Source organism: Eumetopias jubatus, unplaced genomic scaffold, assembly GCF_037043125.1.
Source record: "Eumetopias jubatus isolate StellerSeaLion01/CBP00866 unplaced genomic scaffold, mEumJub1_p1.0 scaffold_14, whole genome shotgun sequence".
Taxonomy (NCBI): domain Eukaryota; kingdom Metazoa; phylum Chordata; class Mammalia; order Carnivora; family Otariidae; genus Eumetopias; species Eumetopias jubatus.
This window is the reverse complement of record NW_028274820.1, coordinates 15,002,938-15,024,611: the sequence shown is the minus strand read 5'-3', so window position 1 is coordinate 15,024,611 and position 21,674 is coordinate 15,002,938. Positions and strand designations below refer to the sequence as shown.

The window sequence follows — 21,674 nt, the reverse complement described above, 5'->3', positions numbered from 1 at the left end:
GGGCAATAGACGGACCAAATCGAGGCTTGAAATGCAATTTTCTTCCTTCCAATTTCCGTATTCCTAATTCTTTCTGTGTTACAAGAATGCTAACATGTTTACTTTGAAAAAATATCAACTGAAGGAAGAGGCAGCTGGTCCAGAAATATAGCTACGGTTGAAAAGAAAAGCCAGGGCAATATTCAAAACCAGGTGACAGATACCTGGGAAATGAGGGGTGCGCACACACAGGATTGCAGGATGGCCTCTGTCTGGATTGACCAGACAAAAAAGACCCTTTTGCGAACTTATTAAGCAAGCTGAAAATCTACTTCCATTTGATTGGGTAGGAAAAACAGGACGATTTCATGAACTTAAAATGTGAGATGTAGCATTTGGCCAGAGAGCGGAATTGTAAGGGTATCACAGTTAATGGTGCTAACGTGACACCCACAGCCCCATGACTGCAAGGCTGTGCCGTTGTCTTGCCTTCCCCCACTGCAGGTACTCCCAGCAAGAACGGCAATATGGGCCTGGAGGAATAAACTGGGATGGTCAAAAGATAATTCATCTGGGTTTGTAAAGGAGAATGCTATATGAAAGAGAGAAAATGAGCAACATCGTTGTTGGGAAAAAATTTAGGCAAAATACCTGAAGGTTACCTGCTATGAAAAAAAATTCTGAAAATAGGTAATCTCTTCTGAGTCATAGATAGGCAAGCAGGAACCCTGCCCCTAGCCCTGCCCCTCTGGGTGCCCCCACCCTTTTGAGCACCTTTCCTGGTATTTTCTGAGTCCTCTTTTGGTGGTGGTAGCTGTGGCTAGCAAGGCTATCCAGTCAGGGCACCCCAAGTCTGCACCAGGACCACGTGGGCCTGGCCCACCCCCTCCTCTTTGGAGCACTCTGTGACCCTACTCTATATGGAGGAACTCTGGGGCTCATGTCCACCCAGTCATCCTGGAACGTGGTGCCCAGGTTTGTTTCCAAGAGGGCAGCTGGTGAGCAGACTAGCATGGCATTTTGTGCATGGAATCCCGTGAGACTGACCACCAGAATGTTGCTGATATGCTCACTTCAAGAGACTCAAACTGGTTATATGGACAGAGTCCTCCACCCAGCACCCCCCAAGCAAAACTATTTGCTCAGAGCCGCAGTCCCTATGGAAAGCCCTGGTGGGAAAGGAGGGTGAACCTGGAGGAATTAGAAGAGAAGGCAGTCCAAAACACTGTTTGAAGGAAAAAGAAACAACCCTGCATGTGTACATATCTATGTGTATATATACACGATTGCTTTTTCTGTCTTGATCTGTTAAAATCCTATTTATATGCCATAAAATTGGTTTCCAGGGACATAATACCTTCTAAATCTTCCTTTTAAAAAATGTTTCACCCATTTCTTCATTGGATTATTTGTTCTTTGGGTGTTGAGTTTGATAAGTTCTTTATAGATTTTGGATACTAGCCCTTTATCTGATATATCATTTGCAAATATCTTCTCCCATTCTGTCGGTTGTCTTTTGGTTTTGTGGACTGTTTCTTTTGCTGTGCAAAAGCTTTTTATCTTGATGAAATCCCAAGAGTTCATTTTTGTCCTTGCTTCCCTTGCCTTTGGCGATGTTTCTAGGAAGAAGTTGCTGTGGCTGAGGTCACAGAGGTTGCTGCCTGTGTTCTCCTTTAGGATTTTGATGGACTCCTGTCTCAAGTTTAGGTCTTTCAACCATTTGGAGTCGATTTTTGTGTGTGGTGTATGGAAATGGTCCAGTTTCATTCTTCCACATGTGGCTGTCCAATTTTCCCAACACCATTTGTTGAAGAGACTGTCTTTTTTTCCATTGGACATACTTTCCTGCTTTGTCAAAGATTAGTTGACCATAGAGTTGAGGGTCCATTTCTGGGCTTTGTATTCTGTTCCATTGATCTATATGTCTGTTTTTGTGCCAGTACCATACTGTCTTGATGATGACAGCTTTGTAATAGAGCTGGAAGTCCGCAATTGTGATGCCACCAGCTTTGCTTTTCTTTTTCAACATTCCTCTGGCTATTCGGGGTCTTTTCTGGTTCCATACAAATTTTAGGATTATTTGTTCCATTACTTTGAAAAAAGTGGATGGTATTTTGATGGGGATTGCACTGAATGTGTAGACTACTCCAGGTAGCATTGACATCTTCACAATGTTTGTTCTTCCAATCCATGAGCATGGAACGTTTTTCCAATCAAGAAATGGGCAGAAGACATGAACAGACTTTTTTCCAAAGAAGACATCTAAATGGCCAACAGGCACATGAAAACGTGTTCAACATCACTCGGCATCAGGGAAATCCAAATCAAAACCTCAATGAGATGCCACCTCACACCAGTCAGAATGGCTAAAATTAACAAGTCAGGAAACGACAGACGTTGGCGGGGATGTGGAGAAACGGGAACCCTCCTACACTGTTGGTGGGAATGCAAGCTGGTGCAACCACTCTGGAAAACAGTATGGAGGTTCCTCAAAAAGTTGAAAATAGAGTTACCATACAATCCAGCAATTGCACTACTGGGTATTTGCCACAAAGACACAAATGTAGGGACCAGAAGGGGTATGTGTACCCCAGTGTTTATAGCAGCAATGTCCACAATAGCCAAACTGTGGAAAGAGCCAAGATGTCCATTGACAGACGAATGGATAAAGAAGATGTGGTATATATACACAATGGAATATTATGCAGCCATCAGAAGGAATGAGATCTTGCCACTTGCAACGACACGGATGGAACTGGAGGGTGTTATGCTGAGTGAAATAAGTCAATCAGAGAAAGACATGTATCATATGACCTCACTGATATGAGGAATTCTTAATCTCAGGAAACAAACTGAGTGTTGCTGGAGTGGTGGTGGGTGGGAGGGATGGGGTGGCTGGGTGATAGACATTGGGGAGGGTATTTGCCATGGTCAGTATCGTGAATTGTGCAAGACTGTTGAATCACAGATCTGTACCTCTGAAACAAATAAAGCAATATATGTTAAGAAAAAAAAAAGAAGAAGATAGCAATATATGTTAAGAAAAAAAAAGAAGAAGGAGGGGAAGAATGAAGGGGGGGAAATCAGAGGGGGAGACGAACCATGAGAGACGATGGACTCTGAAAAACAAACTGAGGGTTCTAGAGGGGAGGGGGGGTGGGTGGATGGATTAGCCTGGTGATGGGTATTAAAGAGGGCACGTTCTGCGTGGAGCACTGGGTATTATGCACAAACAATGAAACACTACATCAAAAACTAATGATGTAATGTATGGTGATTAACGTAACAATAAAAAAAAATTAAAGATGAAAAAAAATGTTTCACCAAACGCCCATTTCCTTGGAACAGGTAGTACTTTGGGAGGAAAGGGAGACTGTTTGAGAAACTCTTATTTAAACAAACAGGGCTTTTGTTGAACTTCTCAGAGCCTTGAACACACTGACATAAACTATGTAAAGGAAAAGGGGATGCAGCCCCTCCCAGCCTCCTATGACCAGGAACCACTTTTCACATCATCTTATGGGACCTGATGGAAAATGCTGTTTTAAAAGAATAATGCAGGAACACACACAAACACACACCTAAACACACAGGAGATTTCTTCCTATTTAGTTTCTTGGGAGGGAAAAATAGAGAGGGCTGGGTTTGTCCTCTGGCAGTTCCATTTTTGTAAACACAGAACCAGAGAAGCAAGGTCAGCCCTTTGGTGTTGACACACAGACCTCTCCCTGTAAGCAGGCAAGGCTATCTCACAGAGAAGATTCTATGATAGAGTTAAGGTCTGGGGCCATTAAAGGGCTCTGCAGGTCTGATTGATTTGTTTCGAATCCCATGACACACTCAGGAGAGACTGTCACTGTAATGAAGCTTGGTGGACGAGACATACAAATCTGTCAGTGGTGAGGAATATCTCAGTCACCACATCTGGAGCTTATGGGTGGGATTAATACAAACGCTGTTCTTCCCCACTGAGCTCAGGATAAAAATAGCAAACTGGGGACATAAACCTATCTGTTCAATGTAGAATGACTTAATATCCTTTGTGAAAATATCAAAATAAAACTGAAACGTTGGGGAGGGTATGTGCTATGGTGAGCACTGTGAATTGTGCAAGACTGTTGAATCACAGATCTGTACTTCTGAAACAAATAACGCAACATATTTTAAGAAAAAAGAAAAAGAAGAAGATAACAGGAGAGGAAGAATGAAGGGGAGTAAGTCAGAGGGGGAGAGGAACCATGAGAGATGATGGACTCTGAAAAACAAACTGAGGGTTCTAGAGGGGAGGAGGGTAGGGGGATGGGTTAGCCTGGTGATGGGTATTAAAGAGGGCACATTCTGCATGGAGCACTGGGTGTTATGAACAAACAATGAATCATGGAACACTACATCAAAAACTAATAATGTAATATATGGTGATTAACATAACAATAAAAATTTAAAAAAATAAATAAATAAAGTATTTCCAGTGAGGGAAAAAGAAAAAGAACAAAAAAACTGAAACGGACCACTCCCTATTATTATAAATGCATGTATCTGGGAGAAAATCTTTTCAGCTACATCTCAGCTTGCTAGCTTCCAATACTCTGATTCCATACAGCTGGTATTTCTATTTATTCGTTTTCACTGTTTACCTGTGCATGTCTAAAAACATCATAATCCCAGGGGCAACGCTCTTGGGCCCCCTCCCTCTTCCGGAGCTTTGTACTATCACTTTGCTATCGCTCAATAAACCTTGCTTTGCTGCCCAACAAATAAATAAATAAAATAAAAATAAAATAAAAACATAGTCCTGATGAGACAGTCTATTCACTTAGAATATGCAGCTTGACATATAATCTGATCAACACATCTGATATTACAAGCATGCACATATGTGTATGTGTGAGTTCAACGGTCAGAAATATGGAGTATTTCCAGTCATGCAGCTTTTAAGTGGAGCAGTTATAAATGGTCAATCAAGATAAACCCTTGACTCAGCTGGATATTTCCCTGGAAGAAATCTGTTCATTCACTGTGGTACTTTGTTCATGGCCATACATTTGGAAATCCTGGCCAACAACAGTGCTTCTCACAGCGTGATCCCACAACGTGTGGCATCAGCATCACTGGGGGGCTTGTGAGGAATACAGATTCTTGGCCCCCACTCCAGATCTGCTGACTCAGAAACTCTGCTGCATGTGACCCCAAAGGGATGAAGGAACACAGATCTGTGGATATCTACAGAGGAACAAGCAACTGAGGAAGGAGTCAAGAAGCTCCAGGGAAAGGCAGTATCTGTGGACTTTTAAGTAAAGCTAGATCATATCACTCAATAAGTGAGAAAGTGGACTGAGACATAAATCCCTGTCTCACGCCATCTCTTGACATGGTGACATGAGATGAACAGCCACTTAGTCAACAGAGAAGCTTATGGTCACACACTGCGGTCCACCGCGGGAGCCTCACTGCTTCAGATGCAGAAAAAAAAAACAGAGAAACCCCCTTCTCCCTCCACCCGATGAAAAGAAAACAATATAAATGAAGCTGAGCCCCCAAAATGCACCCCCACAAGGTCTCTGATGGTTAGTTCTTTCAAAACCACCCAGCACACCCAACCAGCGTTTATAAAAGGTCCTCCCCAGGGCCGTGGAATGGTGCGCCAAGACCAGCCAGGCTGGGGCAGGCGGCCCTCCAGCCAACTGCGTCACTGCAGCAGCCCCAGTCTGAGCCCCTTCTGCTTTGAAAGGTGCCGGCTCTCCCTCTGTCCCCGACTCTTGACTTTTCCCGCGACTGCTACTCAACAGTATCGCGGAAGTTCACGCTCTTAGAAGTACCTCAGGGCTCTTGTAGCATTTGTAATTTAAAAAGTGCTTTCTTTTTTTTTCCTACCACGAAGGACCCTTATGTGAGCCATCCAACAGCAAATAACAAAACATTTTAAAGGAAAGAACACTTTTGAACACGAGCTTTGCTTTAGAACTTGTCTACGTGCCATGTTGCCTCAACTTCAGTTGCCTCGGGCACTAAACGGAGGGGTCTTCAGCCAAGGACATGTGGCTTCTAGCTGAGCGCACACTGTATTAGTGGATGGGACTGAGAGCATGTTCTTCAAGGGTGCAGGGGAAAGCAACTTGAATAAGGATATGATCACCCTAAAACACTCTCAGTCTGAAAACTGATATAACGAAAAAGAGAAGGAAGCCGAGCTGTTAGCCAATCAAAGGGACGGGGCGAGGTTGGAAATGAAAACTGTTGGAGTTTGGGGCCCATGCAATGGCAGGTGCCAGGAAGAGCCCTGGCTCTGAGACCACTATCCCTGGAGGCATCTATGTAGCCACAGAGATTATCTGTCCGTGTGCTCATCAACATGCAAGGCTCCCTCCTCAAAGGAGCTGCTAAATCACATATCAAGGCCCCGTTACCTTACCAAACTCACCATCTCCTACCAAAAACAGAAGAAGAAAAACAGTAGCTAAAAGCTATTGCGCCTTACTGATAAACGCCCTTAAAAGCAATGACACATTACGATTTGCCACTGCGTTGCTTCTGAGTTTCTATTTCCTGAGCTCTCTGTGATTAGTACATCATTCCTGTCATTATCAACAGGATGTGATTGTAATTGGCATGTCGTACACAGTGTTATTATGGATGTACTCAGTAATTACAGCACTGTGTTCACACCTCTTGCAAAATGTAGGTATTATTTCTGACCCTGAGAACACTGGGAGCAAGTGATACTGGCAGGATGTTTCTGGGGACTTTCACTCTTAAAGAAATGGCTTCAGTGGCATGAGGAACAGCTCTGGAGGTGAAGAATCTTCATTCTCGAGGCAACGGGACAACCAAGTGGCCAGCAGAGAGGGCTGTGCCACCTACCAAGGGAGCTGCAGCTGGAGCATGTGCACCCAGGTGTCTCTGCCAAATCATGCAAATGGATAGAGTTACTTGTGCTGAAGGGCAAAAGGCTTAAAATATTCACCTCTTTTAATTTCATTTTCCTATTCTCTACCAGGAAGCAATATAAAAGAAGTAACTGAGGGTGTAAACATGAATTAACATATATTTATGTTCGCAGAAGTGCTGGTGAAGAAACAGGAAAACGGGAAGCGACCTGTGACTGCGATCACGGGCTAGTCCAACCATCAGATGGAATACTCTGCCTACACATTTTCTTTTGAAAAGACAGTATTATGACATGAAAAAAAACGTTCAATATGATTAAGTAGAAAAGTCAGGAATCCATAACAATACAATCTGAATGTTGTGGTACAGAATCAATACATATACCTAGAAACCAAAGCCTGAAGGAAAATACACCAAAGTGCATTAGTGGCTATGTGAGAGCAGTATGATATAAGTGATTGTTAAAATTCTTCATTTTACACTTTTCAGTATTTCCAAATACTGTGTGTACACCTCCCATTTGAGAATGCTTTAGACATACCACATGATTAAAGCCAACCTGGATGAGACCGGAAATGATGCTGCCGGCTCTAACTTCTGCCACCTTGAAAGCTGGTCCCTGAGAGTCCCTCTGCCTTGGTACCTGTGTGTTCATCCCAGCTTCGCAGCAGGCTCTTACCTGTGAAGGTGTCGTCACACTGATTTCTGGAACAAAGTTGTCCTCGAAGAAACTGATGATGTTCTCCTGCTGGAGTTCCTTTGTTGGAGTGACTTTAGGCAGAGGTGGGACGGGAGGCCCCTTCCTTGTCTACAAAACATCAGAGACACAAGCAAACTAATTCGGCCAAAGACGGCACGTGAGATGTGTAGAAATGCCACATGAACAGCACTGGGCGGACATATTGGTCACTGACATTTAGATATGCACAGAGAAATAAGGGACCTGACTGAGTAGAGAATGCTGTCTCCCTTGGTGGCTCTGGGAGCACCAATAAGCAAGGGCCCCCCGAGAAACACTCAGGCAAGGTGACCCCATCCACCTCAATGTCAATGCTACACGCAGGGCTGCAAGGCCAGGTGCCCACGCTTCTCACAAGTTAAACTAGGGCGACCCCTTTGTGAAGTCAACTGAAACGGATTCCTCATTTCAGCAAGAAATTCGAATTTTAACACTACAATCAGGAAACCTTTTCACTGGACTCAGTGAAACCACCCACAGACAGCACGAACTTCAGTTTCCACTAAAGTGTTTTGAGAAGTAAGAAATTCACAGATCTATTCCATGGATCTTCTCACCACTTTCCTTAGTTTCAAAGACTTGAACTTCAAGTCTTGTTGTAAGAATTTTATCTTCACCCCAAGTGGGGAAGACAAGGGTGGCAATGTTTCTCTATATTGACTTTTTCCAGCCCTTACTGTGTCTCTCAATCGCTTGCTCCAGATGCTTTTGTTGAGTGTCTACTCACGTGCCACATCCTGTGGGTGATACCAAAAATGTGAAGTGGCATATAAACATCATGGCTTTTTGGCCATACTTGCTCCAAGTGTAACCTTAATTGCTAGAGGAGGGAATGTCCAGGGAGAAGGTGAGATTGATCAGAGCCTTCTGAGAGCAAGAGGTGGGAGGTGAGGAGGGCATGCAAGCCTAAGGAAGCTGAGGTTGTGGAGAGAAGTCTCAACCCAACCAAAGATAGGGTATGTGAGGAAACAGGAATCCAAATTGGAGAACTAAGTTGATTCCTTAGTGACCATCACAATGCCTACAGCCTCAAAGCCTCCCCAACTGGAAACTCCTTTCAGTGCCCTAGCACCATGGGATTATCCCAGATGGGGTCACCTCACCACGAATTCTTCCATTCTCCCCAGTGTATTTGACCTCTTCCTACCTGTGAAGGTGACCTAGGCCTTGCTGGTGCAGGAGATGCAGGTGTCAGCGTGTGATTGGGACTAGCTGTTGGGCTCGGGATGGGTGAAGGCTCCTCAGGTGGTGAGGGTGTCTTTGCGATGCGGAGAGGACCAGAATCGCTAAATGAACACACGAGAGTCAGCAATGAGCCTTCTAAAGAACAGCACTTACTTTCCAGGGGTCTTCTGTCCCAGAGGAATCCTGAGGCACTTCTGGTTCTGTCAGGCATCTAGCCCCCTTCTAAGTTAATTCTGATGGTTATTAACAGTGTTGGTGATACTGGTACCATTTATCGTCTGTGGTCTGTGTGCTGGACCCCATTCACATATATTCTCTCTAACCATCACAACACCCTTGCATCACTGTCCCCACTTTACAGGTAGTAAAGTGGGGCACAGAGAGGTTAAAAATGCCTAAAGTCACTCAGCAATTTGGTGGGTCTGAATTCAGGCCGTGGGAATGCAAACCCCCTGTTCTTTCCATTGTGCCAAACAGACTCTGCAAGATTCTTCCAAATATAAGCTGACTTAGCTGAACTACCTTCATTTTTGATTTACAAGAGAATCTTGCTATGCCATAATGTATAGAAAAACCTACCCTGAAAATTATAAATCTGATATTAAAGGCATCCTCAGGATAGTGTTAAGATTTTATAGAAGTCAGGGGTGCCTGGGTGGCTCAGTGGATTAAGTGTCTGCCTTTGGCTCAGGTCATGATCTCAGGGTCCTGGGATCGAGCCCCACATGGGGCTCCCTGCTCAGCAGGGAGCCTGCTTCTCCCTCTGCCCATCCTCCCTCTTGTACATACTTTCTCTCTCAAATAAATATTTTATAGGAGTCTTTTCTGATAACATTTGGAAACAAATTCATTAGTTATTCCTCTAACTACACCTTATAAAACAAAGACTCGGCTCAGACACCTTGACATGTACAAACAAATTATGTGAAGGCAGAGAATCAGTAATACTTCCTGAGAGCCCACTGCATTCCTGGCACTGGGCCAGATGCCTGGAACCAGCCCAGATGCAATGAGCAGGAGGGCACTTGGGACACATCCTACTCTCTAAGTCTTTCTAATGTCTACAGATTGAGGAAGTAGGGTCTGTACCCCAAAATAAATAAGCACATACACCACAGCATGGTCTACATAGCCAAGGGAGTGGGTCCTGCGGAGAACACGGATGAGCCGCATGATTGAGGCTGTGCCAGCAATCATGGCCTCTGCCGGGAAGCGTGGCCCAATCTATGCTCAATAGGGAGTCCACTGAGCTCACTCACCACCTCGTTCTGCAGAGGAATGATGAAAAAAATGAAAGGAACATTTGTTAACCTGCCATGGTCCCATTTTCTCTGATTCAGCAATATTGAGATTTTCATGTTGTCCCTTTCATGTCTCTATGAGGGAGTAACTCTTAACTTTTTCATGTATGTCATTGCTAAAACACCCAATGTCATTTTGATGTTCTTATTACAAATTTTTCTTTATTCCAAGTTCATATTATATTGGAAACAGTAGTCCTTTCCTGTATTCTTTTAGGGAATGCTCTTTCCCTTAGAAAGATAAGAGATACTAAATGCTTACTTTGCATAGCGACTGTAGCAGAGACTAATATGAGTACAGCAAATACAGAACATCAAATAAGAAAATTAGCTCTCTCCAGAGAGATCTCAACATATGGTGATGGGGGCACCTGTGCAGGAGTTTGTGTTTTTATAAATGTGTGTGTATGACTGGTTATGTTGATTGACATTAAAAATGTAAATATTAACTTAGAAGCCATTTAGTTCAATACCATCTCTTTTTTCTGTTGATTAAAAAAATGAGATCTTTAACGAGAGGATTAATTGGATGCACTTAAGGAAGGCAAAGTAAGTTAACTGGAGAGTCATAAACTGGAAAGCTGGATCTTTTGACTTCCAGCCCAAGGCTCATTAGCCTGCGTTCCTTGAGTACATAATGCCTGAGAAGGATGGACTAAAGGGATTCCAAAATCACAGGAGAAAGTTGGTGGGAAGCCAACTCCTGGAAAGGTAGACAATTCACTTACAGATCGCTGGGCCTTTGGTATATGTGACTGGCATACTCACAATAACAATGTGCAACAGAATCAAAACAATGCCGTATTGGGAGGGGAGGAGCAAGATGGTGGAGTAGGAGACCTAAATTTTGCCTGGTCCCAGGAATTCAGCTAGATAGGAATCAAACCATTCTGAACACCTATGAACTCAACAGGAGATCGAAGAAAAGAATAGCAGCAGCTCTCTGAACAGAAAGGCAACCACTTTCTGAAAGGTCTCTTCTGATTTGTTTAGTGTATATTTTTCAGGTGATGTTGTTACCTGTTAGCATTTTGTTCTCTCATTCATCTATTCCCCTCTGGACAAAATGACAAGACGGAAAAAATCACCTCAATAAAAAAGAACAAAAGGTAGTGCCGACTGCCAGGGACCTAAATCAATATGGACATTTGTAAGATGTTGGAACTAGAGTTCAAAATGACAATCGTAAAGATACTAGCTGGGCTTGAAAAAAGCCTAGAAGATATCAGAGAAACCCTTTCTGGAGAAATAAAAGAACTAAAATCTAACCGATTCAAAATCAAAAAGGCTATTTAATGCAGTGCAATAAAAAATGGAGGCTCTCACTACTAGGACAAATGAGGCAGAAGAGAGAAATAATGATATAGAAGACCAAATGATGGAAAATAAAGAAGCTGAGAAAAAGAGAGATAAACAACTACTGGATCACGAGGGCAGAATTCGAGAGATAAGCGATACGATAAGACAAAACAACATTAGAAAAATTGGGATCCCAGAAGAAGAAGAGAGAGAGAGAGGGACAGAAGGTATAGTGGAGCAAATTATAGCAGAGAACTTCCCTAGTGGGGAAGGAAACAAGCATAGGCAAAGAGAACCCCCCTAAAATCAATAAAAATAGGTCAACACCCCGACATCTAATAGTAAAACTTATGAGTCTCAGAGACAAAGAGAAAATCCTAAAAGCAGCTTGGGAGAAGAGGTATGTAACCTACAATGGTAGACACATTAGACTGGTGACAGACCTATCCACAGAGACCTGGCAGGCCAGAAAGGACTGGCATGATATCTTCAGAGCACTAAATGAGAAACATATGCAGCCAAGAATACTATATCCAGCTAGGCTGTCACTGAAACTAGGAGAGATAAAAAGCTTCCAGGACAAACAAAAACTAAAGGAATTTGCAAACACGAAACCAGCCCTACAAGAAATATTGAAAGGGGTCCTCTAAGCAAAGAGAGAGCCTAAAAGTAACATATCAGAAAGGAACACAGACAATATAGAGTAACAGTCACCTTACAGGCAATACAATGGCACTAAATTCATACCTTTCAATAGTTACCCAGAATGTAAATGGGCTCAATGCCCCAATCAAAAGACACAGGCTATCAGATTGGATTAAAAAACAAGACCCATCAATATGCTGTCTGCAAGAGACTCATTTTAGACCCAAAGACACCCCCAGATTGAAAGTGAGGGGGTGGAAAACCATTTACCATGCTAATGGACACCAAAAGAAAGCTGGGGTGGCAATCCTTATATCAGACAAACTAGATTTTAAACCAAAGACTATAATAAGAGATGAGGAAGGAGACTATATCCTACTTAAAGGGTCTATCCAACACGAGGATCTAACAATCGTAAATATCTATGTCCCTAACATGGGAGCAGCCAATTATATAAGGCAATTAATAACAAAAGCAAAGAAACACATCAACAACAATACAAAATAGTGGGAGACATTAAAACCTCCCCACTGAAATGGACAGATCATCTAAGCAAAAGATCAACAAGGAAATAAAGACTTTAAATGATGCACTGGACCAAATGGACTTCACAGATATATTCAGAACATTCCATCCCAAAGCAACAGAATACACATTCCTCTCTAGTGCCCATGGAACATTCTCCAGAATAGATCACATCCTAGGTCACAAATCAGGTCTCAACTGGTACCAAAAGATTGGGATCATTCCCTGCATATTTTCAGACCACAATGCTTTGAAACTAGAACTCAATACAAGAGGAAAGTTGGAAAGAGCTCAAATACATGGAGGCTAAAGAGCATCCTACACAAGAATGAATGCGTCAACCAGGAAATTAAAGAAGAAATAAAAAAAAAATTCATTGAAACCAATGAAAATTTAAACACAATTGTTCAAAATCTTTGGGATGCAGCAAAGGCAGTCCTAAGAGGAAAGTATATAGAAATACAAGCCTTTCTCAAGAAACAAGAATGGTCTCAAATACACAACCTAACCCTACATCTAAAGGAGCTAGAGAAAAAACAGCAAATAAAGCCTAACCCTGCAGGAGAAGAGAAATAATAAAGTTCAGAGCAGAAATCAATGAACTAGAAACCAAAAGAACAGTAGAACAGATCAACGAAACTAGGAGCTGGTTCTCTGAAAGAATTAACAAGATTTATAAACCCCTGGCCAGACTTATCAAAAAGAAAAGAGAAATGACCCAAGTAAATAAAATCATGAATGAAAGAGGAGAGATCACAACCAACACCAAAGAAATACAAACAATTATAAGAACATATGATGAGAAACTCTATGCCAGCAAATTAGATAATCTGGAAGATATGAATGCATTCCTAGAGATGTATCAACTACCAAAATTGAACCAGGAAGAAATAGAAAACCTGAAGAGATCTATAACCACTAAGGAAATTGAAGCAGTCATAAAAAATCTCCCAACAAACAAGAGCCCAGAGCCAGATGTCTTTCCAGGGGAATTCTACCAAACATTTCAAGAACAATTATACCTATTCTTCTAAAACTGTTCCAAAAAATAGAAATGGAAGGAAAACTTCCAAACTCATTTTATGAGGCCACCATTACCTTGATCCCCAAACTAGACAACGACCCCATCAAAAAGGAGAATTACAGACCAATACCCTTGATGAACATGGATGCAAAAATTCTCACCAAAATACTAGCCAATATGATCCAACAGATTATTCACCACAACCAAGTGGGATTTATCCCTGGGCTGCAAGGTTGGTTCAATATCCGCAAATCAATCAATGTGATACATTAATAAAAGGAAGAACAAGAACCATATGATCCTCTCAAAAGATGCAAAAAAAGCATTTGACAAAGTACAGCATCCTTTCTTGATCAAAACTCTTCAGAGTATAGGGATAGAGGATACATACCTCAAATCATAAAAGCCATCTATGAAAAACCCACAGTAAATATCATTCTCAATGGGGAAAAGCTGAGAGCTTTCCCCCTAAGGTCAGGAACGTGGCAGGGATGTCCACTATCACCACTGTTATTCAACACAGTATTAGAAGTCCTAGCCACAGCAATGAGACAACAAAAAGAAATCAAAGGCATCCGAATTGGCAAAGAAGTCAAACTCTCACTCTTTGCAGATGATAAGATACTTTGTGTGGAAAATCCAAAAGACTCCACCCCAAAACGGCTAGAACTCATACAGGAATTCAGTAAAGTAGCAGGATATAAAATCAATGCACAGAAATCAGTGGCATTCCTATACACCAACAACAAGACAAGAAAGAGAAATCAAGGAGTCGATCCCATTTACAATTGCACCCAAAACCATAAGATACCTACGAATAAATCTAACCAAAGAGGCAAAGGATCTGTACTCAGAAAACTATAAAATACTCGTGAAAGAAATTGAGGAAGACACAAAGAAATGGAAAAACGTTCCATGCTCATGGATTGGAAGAACATATATTGTGAAGATGTCAATGCTACTTAGAGGAATCTACACATTTAAGGCAATCCCTGTCAAAACACCATCCACTTTTTTCAAAGAAATGGAACAAATAATCCTAAATTTGTATGGAACCAGAAAAGACTCCGAATAGCCAGAGGAATGTTGAAAAAGAAAAGCAGAGCTGGTGGCATCACAATGCCGGACTTCAAGCTCTATTAGAAAGCCGTAATCATCAAGACAGTATGGTACTGGCACAAAAACAGACACATAGATCAATGGAACAGAATACAGAGCCCAGAAATGGACCCTCAACTCTATGGTCAACTCATCTTCAACAAAGCAGGGAAGAATGTCCAATGGAAAAAAGATAGTCTCTTCAACAAATGGTGTTGGGAAAATTGGACAGCCACATGCAGAAGAATGAAACTGGACCATTTCCTTATACCACACACAGAAGTAGACTCCAAATGGTTGAAAGACCTAAACGTGAGACAGGAGTCCATCAAAATCCTAAAGGAAAACACAGGCAGCAACCTCTGTGACCTCAGCCGCAGCAACTTCTTCCTAGAAACATCGCCAAAGGCAAGGGAACCAAGGGCAAAAATGAACTACTGGGACCTCATCAAGATAAAAAACTTTTGCACAGCAAAAGAAACAGTCCACAAAACCAAAAGACAACCGACAGAATGGGAGAAGATATTTGCAAATGACATATCAGATAAAGGGCTAGTATCCAAAATCTATAAAGAACTTATCAAACTCAACACCCAAAGAACAAATGATCCAATCAAGAAATGGGCAGAAGACATGAACACACATTTTTCCAAAGAAGACATCCAAATGGACAACAGACATATGAAAAAGTGCTCAACATCACTCGGCATCAGGGAAATCCAAATCAAAACCTCAATGAGATACCACCTCACACCCGTCAGAATGGCTAAAATTAACAAGTCAGGAAACGACAGATGTTGGCAGGGATGCGGAGAAAGGGGAACCCTCCTACACTCTTGGTGGGAATGCAAGCTGGTGCAACCACTCTGGAAAACAGTATGGAGGTTCCTCAAACAGTTGAAAATAGAACTACCAAATGACCCAGCAATTGCACTACTGGGTATTTACCCCAAAGATACAAATGTAGGGATCCGAAGGGGTACGTGCACCCTGATGTTTATAGCAGCAATGTCCACAATAGCCGAACTATGGAAAGAGCCAAGATGTCCATCAACAGATGAATGGATAAAGAAGATACGGTATATATATACAATGGGATATTATGCAGCCATCAAAAGGAATGAAATCTTGCCATTTGCAACAACGTGGATGGAACGAGAGGGTGTTATGCTGATCAAGATAAGTGAATCAGAGAAAGACATGTATCATATGACCTCACTGATATGTGGAATTCTTAATCTCAGGAAACAAAGGTTCCTGGAGTGGTGGGGGGTGGGAGGGATGGGGTGGCTGGGGGAAAGACATTGGGGAGGATATGTGCAATGGTGAGCACTGTGAATTGTATAAGACTACTGAATCACAGACCTGTACCTCTGAAACAAATAATATATTACATGTTTAAAAAAAAAAAAGATAGCAGGAGGGGAAGAATGAACGGGGGGGGAATCAGAGTAGGAGACGAACCATGAGAGATAGGGACTCTGAGAAACAAACTGAGGGTTCTAGAGGGGAGAGGGTGGAGGGATGGGTTAGCCTGGTGATGGGTATTAAAGTTGGCACAAACTGAATGGAGCACTGGATGTTATACGCAAACAATGAATCATGGAACACTACATCAAAAACTATTGATGTAATGTATGGTGATTAACATAACATGAAAAAAGTTTACACCACTGCTGACAGGTCCCATGGAAAATGGAGAAAGGCAGATAGCTAATTCTATTGTGACCATGACAGACGTCCACACTGAGTAAATCTGAAGGCTAAAGGTCAATGTACAAGCACAGAATGAGGCTGCTGTCAGCCTCTATGTGGAAAGGCTCCTTAGTTTTAGCTTTTTCTAGAATGAGTAAAATAGCACAGGCTGGTGCAGACTACAGAAGTTGCAACAAGCATTGTGTTTAAGGTGAACGGACATGACTTGGCTCCAATGAAGATGGCCTACCTGGGAGCTCCTTGAATGGTGAAGGCCTTGTCAGCGTGCTGGTCACCCAGCTTCGTCATCACTTCATACAATTTATGGCAAAGCTAGAGGGACAGAGACCATTTGTCTATTAGCTGTAAGTCATTCTGGTGCCAATTCAGGCTTATGCTCCAAGAAAGGAACTGTCTATTGAGAATCTTACAGGAGTGTGAATTGTCTCAGGATAACTTAAATTCTGCGAATGGGAAATTTAAAACTCATGTCAAAAATGAAAGGCCACAAACATAAAAAAACAAAATATATTAATTAATCAGAGGATAGAACAGAAAACGAAAACTTATTGCTCCCATTGACTCTACTAGAGATAAAGTCATATGACCGACCCTGCTGAACTCAGACATTAACTGCTGATTGTTCGAGTGTTCAGACACTCATTTCTCCTCAGCCTAAAAAGTACCGCTTGAATGCCAACTTTCAAAGCTGACAAAGCAAACAAGACTGTGAGACTGGGACACAGAGAAAAAGCATCTCAGAAGAGAAATGGAAACAGCCTGTGATTCCTGAGAGCGGGTTGGTACAACCAAAGATAAAATCTGGACAAAATAGAGAGAACTATGTGGTCACTACACAACACTGGAGAAACAGCACTGGGTGTAATAACGCACCATGGAAACAAACACACAGGTGACGATGCCACGCCATTTCATTCGTGTTCAGAAAAAAAAGTCATTTATTTTATATTCCGCAAGTAAAAATAATCATCATCACTCACCACTGCAATTTCCTTATGAAACTTGGCCTCGAGGCTGGAAACGTTTTTGAAAGTGTTGACATAAAACCCGACTCGTCTACCACGTGGAGACACAAAGGGGAAAGAAGAGTAGGGAAAGATCAGTCAGCAAAACTGCAGTTTTAATGGCAATAAAATGCATTAGGGACAGGTTTTCTCTTTGTAATGTTGAGTAACATTGGACCGAATCTTCCGGCATGGAGCAGAACCTCTCCTAATGCAGCTGACGCCCAGAGACAGTGATGCGCACCTGGGAGGTGTGTTTCTGATTCACCAGTTGTCAGGTGGGGGACGGAGGATTTGCATTTCTCATAAGCTCTAGGTGACACTGACGCTGGTGCAGAGAGAACGCTTTCGGAAGCGTGGCCCTGAGTGAGTTTTTATTTTAGAGGTATGTCTTGTAAAGGGCTGGAAATAGAGAAGTTTACCATTAATTTTTATACCCTGTGCAGGGTCTCATTTTGGATTCTGAAATATGTTTGATAGGGGGAAACAGAAAACTACCAGTTCATTACAGTTCCTCAGCTAAAGTAAGAGTGCTTTCACTGAGCAAACAGAAACACAAGCTGTCCATTCATAATATCATGAACATATTTGTGAAGCAAAACCATGGGGTGAGGGTGTTCTGGGATGGGAGAGTTTTAGGTCCCTAACAGTAAGCACACCCAACAGCACTGTGGATTCAGCCTAGTACCTCCTGTATAGGCTCCCTTTTCTCTAAATGAGGGCCCTTTGGACTCTATTAATTCAACCCTTCTGAATCCATCTAGTAAATTACTACTTTGATTTAATGCATGTTCTTGTTTCAGTAACATTCTCAAAAATAACTCCAGAATCCTGATTGGTTCATTTGATTCCAAATCCCAAGTAAGGACTTAGGTGCCAGAAACATTAGATAGGCTGCATATATGGAATAAACATATACTCAGGGGGTGAGGGGGTTGTAATAAGAATATTTATTTTGGGGCAGTAAGAATGTGCCTGTACACAATAGGACCCCTCTTATTTAAACAATGACATGAGGGGTGCCTGGATGACAATGGTAATGACAGTTAAATGTCCGATCCTTGATTTTGGCTCAAGTTATGATCTCAGGGTCATGGGATCAAGCCCTGCATGGGGCTCCATGCTCAATATGGAGTCAGCTTGAGACTCTCTCCCTATCCCTCCTTCTGTCCCTCCCCTGGTTCGTGTTTGTTCGCTCGCTCTCTCTCTAATAAATGAATAAAATCTTTAAACAATGACATGAAAGGATAGAGAAAAGGGGGCTTCCCGTTTCCCTGTGCATTGTAATGAGCAGGATTCCAATAAGCAAAGGTGGACGAATGTTCCATCATCATTAAAGCCGACAGAAAGAGCAGCCATCTAAACACTTTACATATTCCCTCACTTAATTCTGGTAACTACCCCCGGGGAGGTGAGCCTCAGTTTATATTCTGGTCAACTGAGGCACAGAGAGATTAACTGTCCAAGGTCTTGCAATTAGTAAGTGGAGACCCTTTGGACCCAAAAGGAGGAAAACCAATAGAAAAACATGCACTGTTAGCCAAGAAATTCTGCTTAAGTATGAATATCATTATTTCTGTGCTTTCTGATGAAATTAGGTGATTTAGAATTTTAATAAAATAAAAGATAAAAATCGAGATTCAGAGATGAAATAATAGGTAAAGTACTATGTGTATCCCACCAGTAAGACTTACTTTTTCTGTGGCTTAAATTACTGTACCTTAATTTCCTACCACGTTCCACTTACATTTTTTACTTTTTGTAAGACGGGTTTATTTGGGTTTCCTTCATTTTTTTCAGTTTTATTGAGGTTTTACTGACAAAATGTAAGATATTAAAATTGCACATTGTGGTGACTTGATATACAATCGACAGGGATTCTCCCTATAAGGTGACACAGCTATCACCTCATACATTTATCTTGTGTGTGAACATTTCTACTCTGTTAGCAAATTTCAATTATATAATATAGTGTTATCAACTATACTCACCATGTTTTACGTTAGATGCTCAGACCTTATGCATCTCATAGCTGTGGATATCCTTTCACCAACCTCTCCCTATTTTCCCCACCTCCTAGTCCTGATACCCACTTTTCTACTTCCAATTTCTATGAGTTTGCCTTTTTTTCTTCAGATTCCACATATAAGTGATATCATGCAGTATCTCCTCACACCTGTTAGAATGGCTATCATCAAAAAGACAAGAGATAACAAGTATTGGCGAGGATGTAGAGAAAAGGGACCCCCATGCACTGTTGGTGGGAAGATAAGTGGGTACAGCCACTATGGAAAATTCCTCAAAAAGTTAAAAACAGAACTACCACTGGATCCAGCAATCCCACTGCTGGACAGATTTCTGAAGGAAATGAAAACAGGATCTCGAAGAGATGCAGGCACTGCCTTGTTCATGGCAGCATTCTTCACAGTAGCCAAGATATGAAAGCAATCCAGGTGTCCATCAACTGGTGAATGCTTAAAGATGGGATATGTATATACACACACAAACATATAGGTCATTATGTATGTTATTTCACAGCAAAATAAAAAAGAGAATTCAGGGACACATGGTCACTGTAGGTATTGAACATTACAATTAAGTGGGACATATGTCCTTTTCTGTCTGGTTTATCTCACTCAGTATGATACCCTAAAGGTCCACCCATGTTATCCCAAATGGCAGAATCTCCTTCTTTCCTATGACTGAATAATATCCCATTGTGTGTATGTGTGTGTCTATGTGTATGTATCTATAGATACATAGATACACATACATATATTAATAAAGAAAATCCTGGCACAAGGTATTCGGGGAGGGTCAGACCAGAAGCCTGGGAGAGGAGAGCCTAGTGAGGCAGGCAGACCTGCACTCTGGGGCCGAGGATCTTCCAGACCATTTGCAGGCCATGGTTGCTTGCAGCTCCTAGCCCTGTCTGAGAGAGGGGGATGGAGAGTACCTGCACAGGAGGAAGCTGACTAAAGCAGCAGCTGGGTGGAAGGAGAGACTGCAGATGCTCAGACAACACCGCAGGGGGACCAGCTCAATGTCCTGTTTGCAGGCAAGTCTTTCTGGGGCACTTCAAGTGCCAACCCAGGACCCCTTCTCTGGGACCCCCATCAACCACTCATTCCTCATACTTTCCCCCTCATTCAATTACTCAACAAAGGGCCTATCCACTCTGGGTTCATGCCTAGTGGTGGGCTCCGGGGGCTCCAGGAACGACAGTCCAGGTAGAGGAGCACCTGAGCGCAGATTCCTGAACACACGTTCTGTCATTCTGGTAAGTCAAAGAAGCCGACTTCAAGACAGCATGTGAATGTTAAAAGTTACCACAAAAGGGCACCCACAATGAAATATCAAAAATGAGTAGATTCAGACAAAAATAGCTAAAGGCACTGAGAAGAGAGGGGAATTAACAGGCCCTGTGCCAGGTGAGAACATCTGCTTGAGAGGATAAACTTAGGCTGCCCTGAGGAAGGGTCAAATTTAAATAGAAGGCAGAAGATGCGTGGATGGAGGGGATTAGATGGGGGGGGGTGTAGATGGACAGAGGGGGATGTAGGTGGACGGAGGGGTGGAGACGGATGGGGATGTAGATGGATGGGGTATGGATGGCCTGGTGGTATAGATAGACAGGGGGTATAGATGGATGGGGGATGTAGATGGAGGAGGGTGTAGGTGGATGGAGGAGTGTAGATGGGACAAGGCGGGTGTAGATGGATGGGAGGGTGTGGATGGATGGGGTGTAGAGGGATGGGGGTGTAGATGGATGGAGGTATGGATGGATGGGGGTACAGATGGACGGGGGTATAGATGGATGGGGGATGTAGAGGGGGGGTGTAGGGTGTAGTTGAACTTCATTGGTGAGTATTGTTTTTATTTTCACTGATTTTTTACTATGATAAACAAAACCCTAATGAAGATCTATGAATTAAGACTTGGTGCACAGCTCTACTCTTTCCTTAGAATAAGTTTCTTGAATGTAAATGCTGTGTGAGAGGCACAGACCATAGAAGATTTGATGAGCAATGCCAAGCTGTTCCCACCTGGGCTGGGTCCTTAGACTCCCTCAGCTTTCAGTATGAAGTTACACAAAACCGTTGTAAATTTGATAGGCAAGAGTTAACACCTTGCTGACTTTTACATTTTTATTCAATTAAAGTTGATACTTTTTTAAAATTTTATTTTGTTATGTTAGTCCCTATATATCATTAGTTTTTGATGTAGTGATCTTATTTCATTTATTTATTAAGCCATTTGTATTTCTTCTTTTG

At 42.2% G+C, this 21,674-nt stretch overlaps 1 protein-coding gene across 5 annotated transcripts in view; it reads right to left on the bottom strand.

Moving 5' to 3' along the window:
* Positions 1–21,674, bottom strand: part of AMPH (amphiphysin) — a 265,823-nt gene that overhangs the window by 58,936 nt on the left and 185,213 nt on the right. For all 5 annotated transcript variants that reach the window (XM_088018242.1, XM_088018243.1, XM_028108945.2 and 2 more), the window contains exons 8-11: positions 17,377–17,452; positions 16,626–16,708; positions 8,751–8,889; positions 7,544–7,672 (exon numbers count right to left, since the gene is read on the bottom strand). In XM_088018242.1, the coding sequence (XP_087874368.1) occupies positions 7,544–7,672; positions 8,751–8,889; positions 16,626–16,708; positions 17,377–17,452 (427 nt within the window). The remainder of the gene's footprint in view (positions 1–7,543; positions 7,673–8,750; positions 8,890–16,625; positions 16,709–17,376; positions 17,453–21,674) is intronic.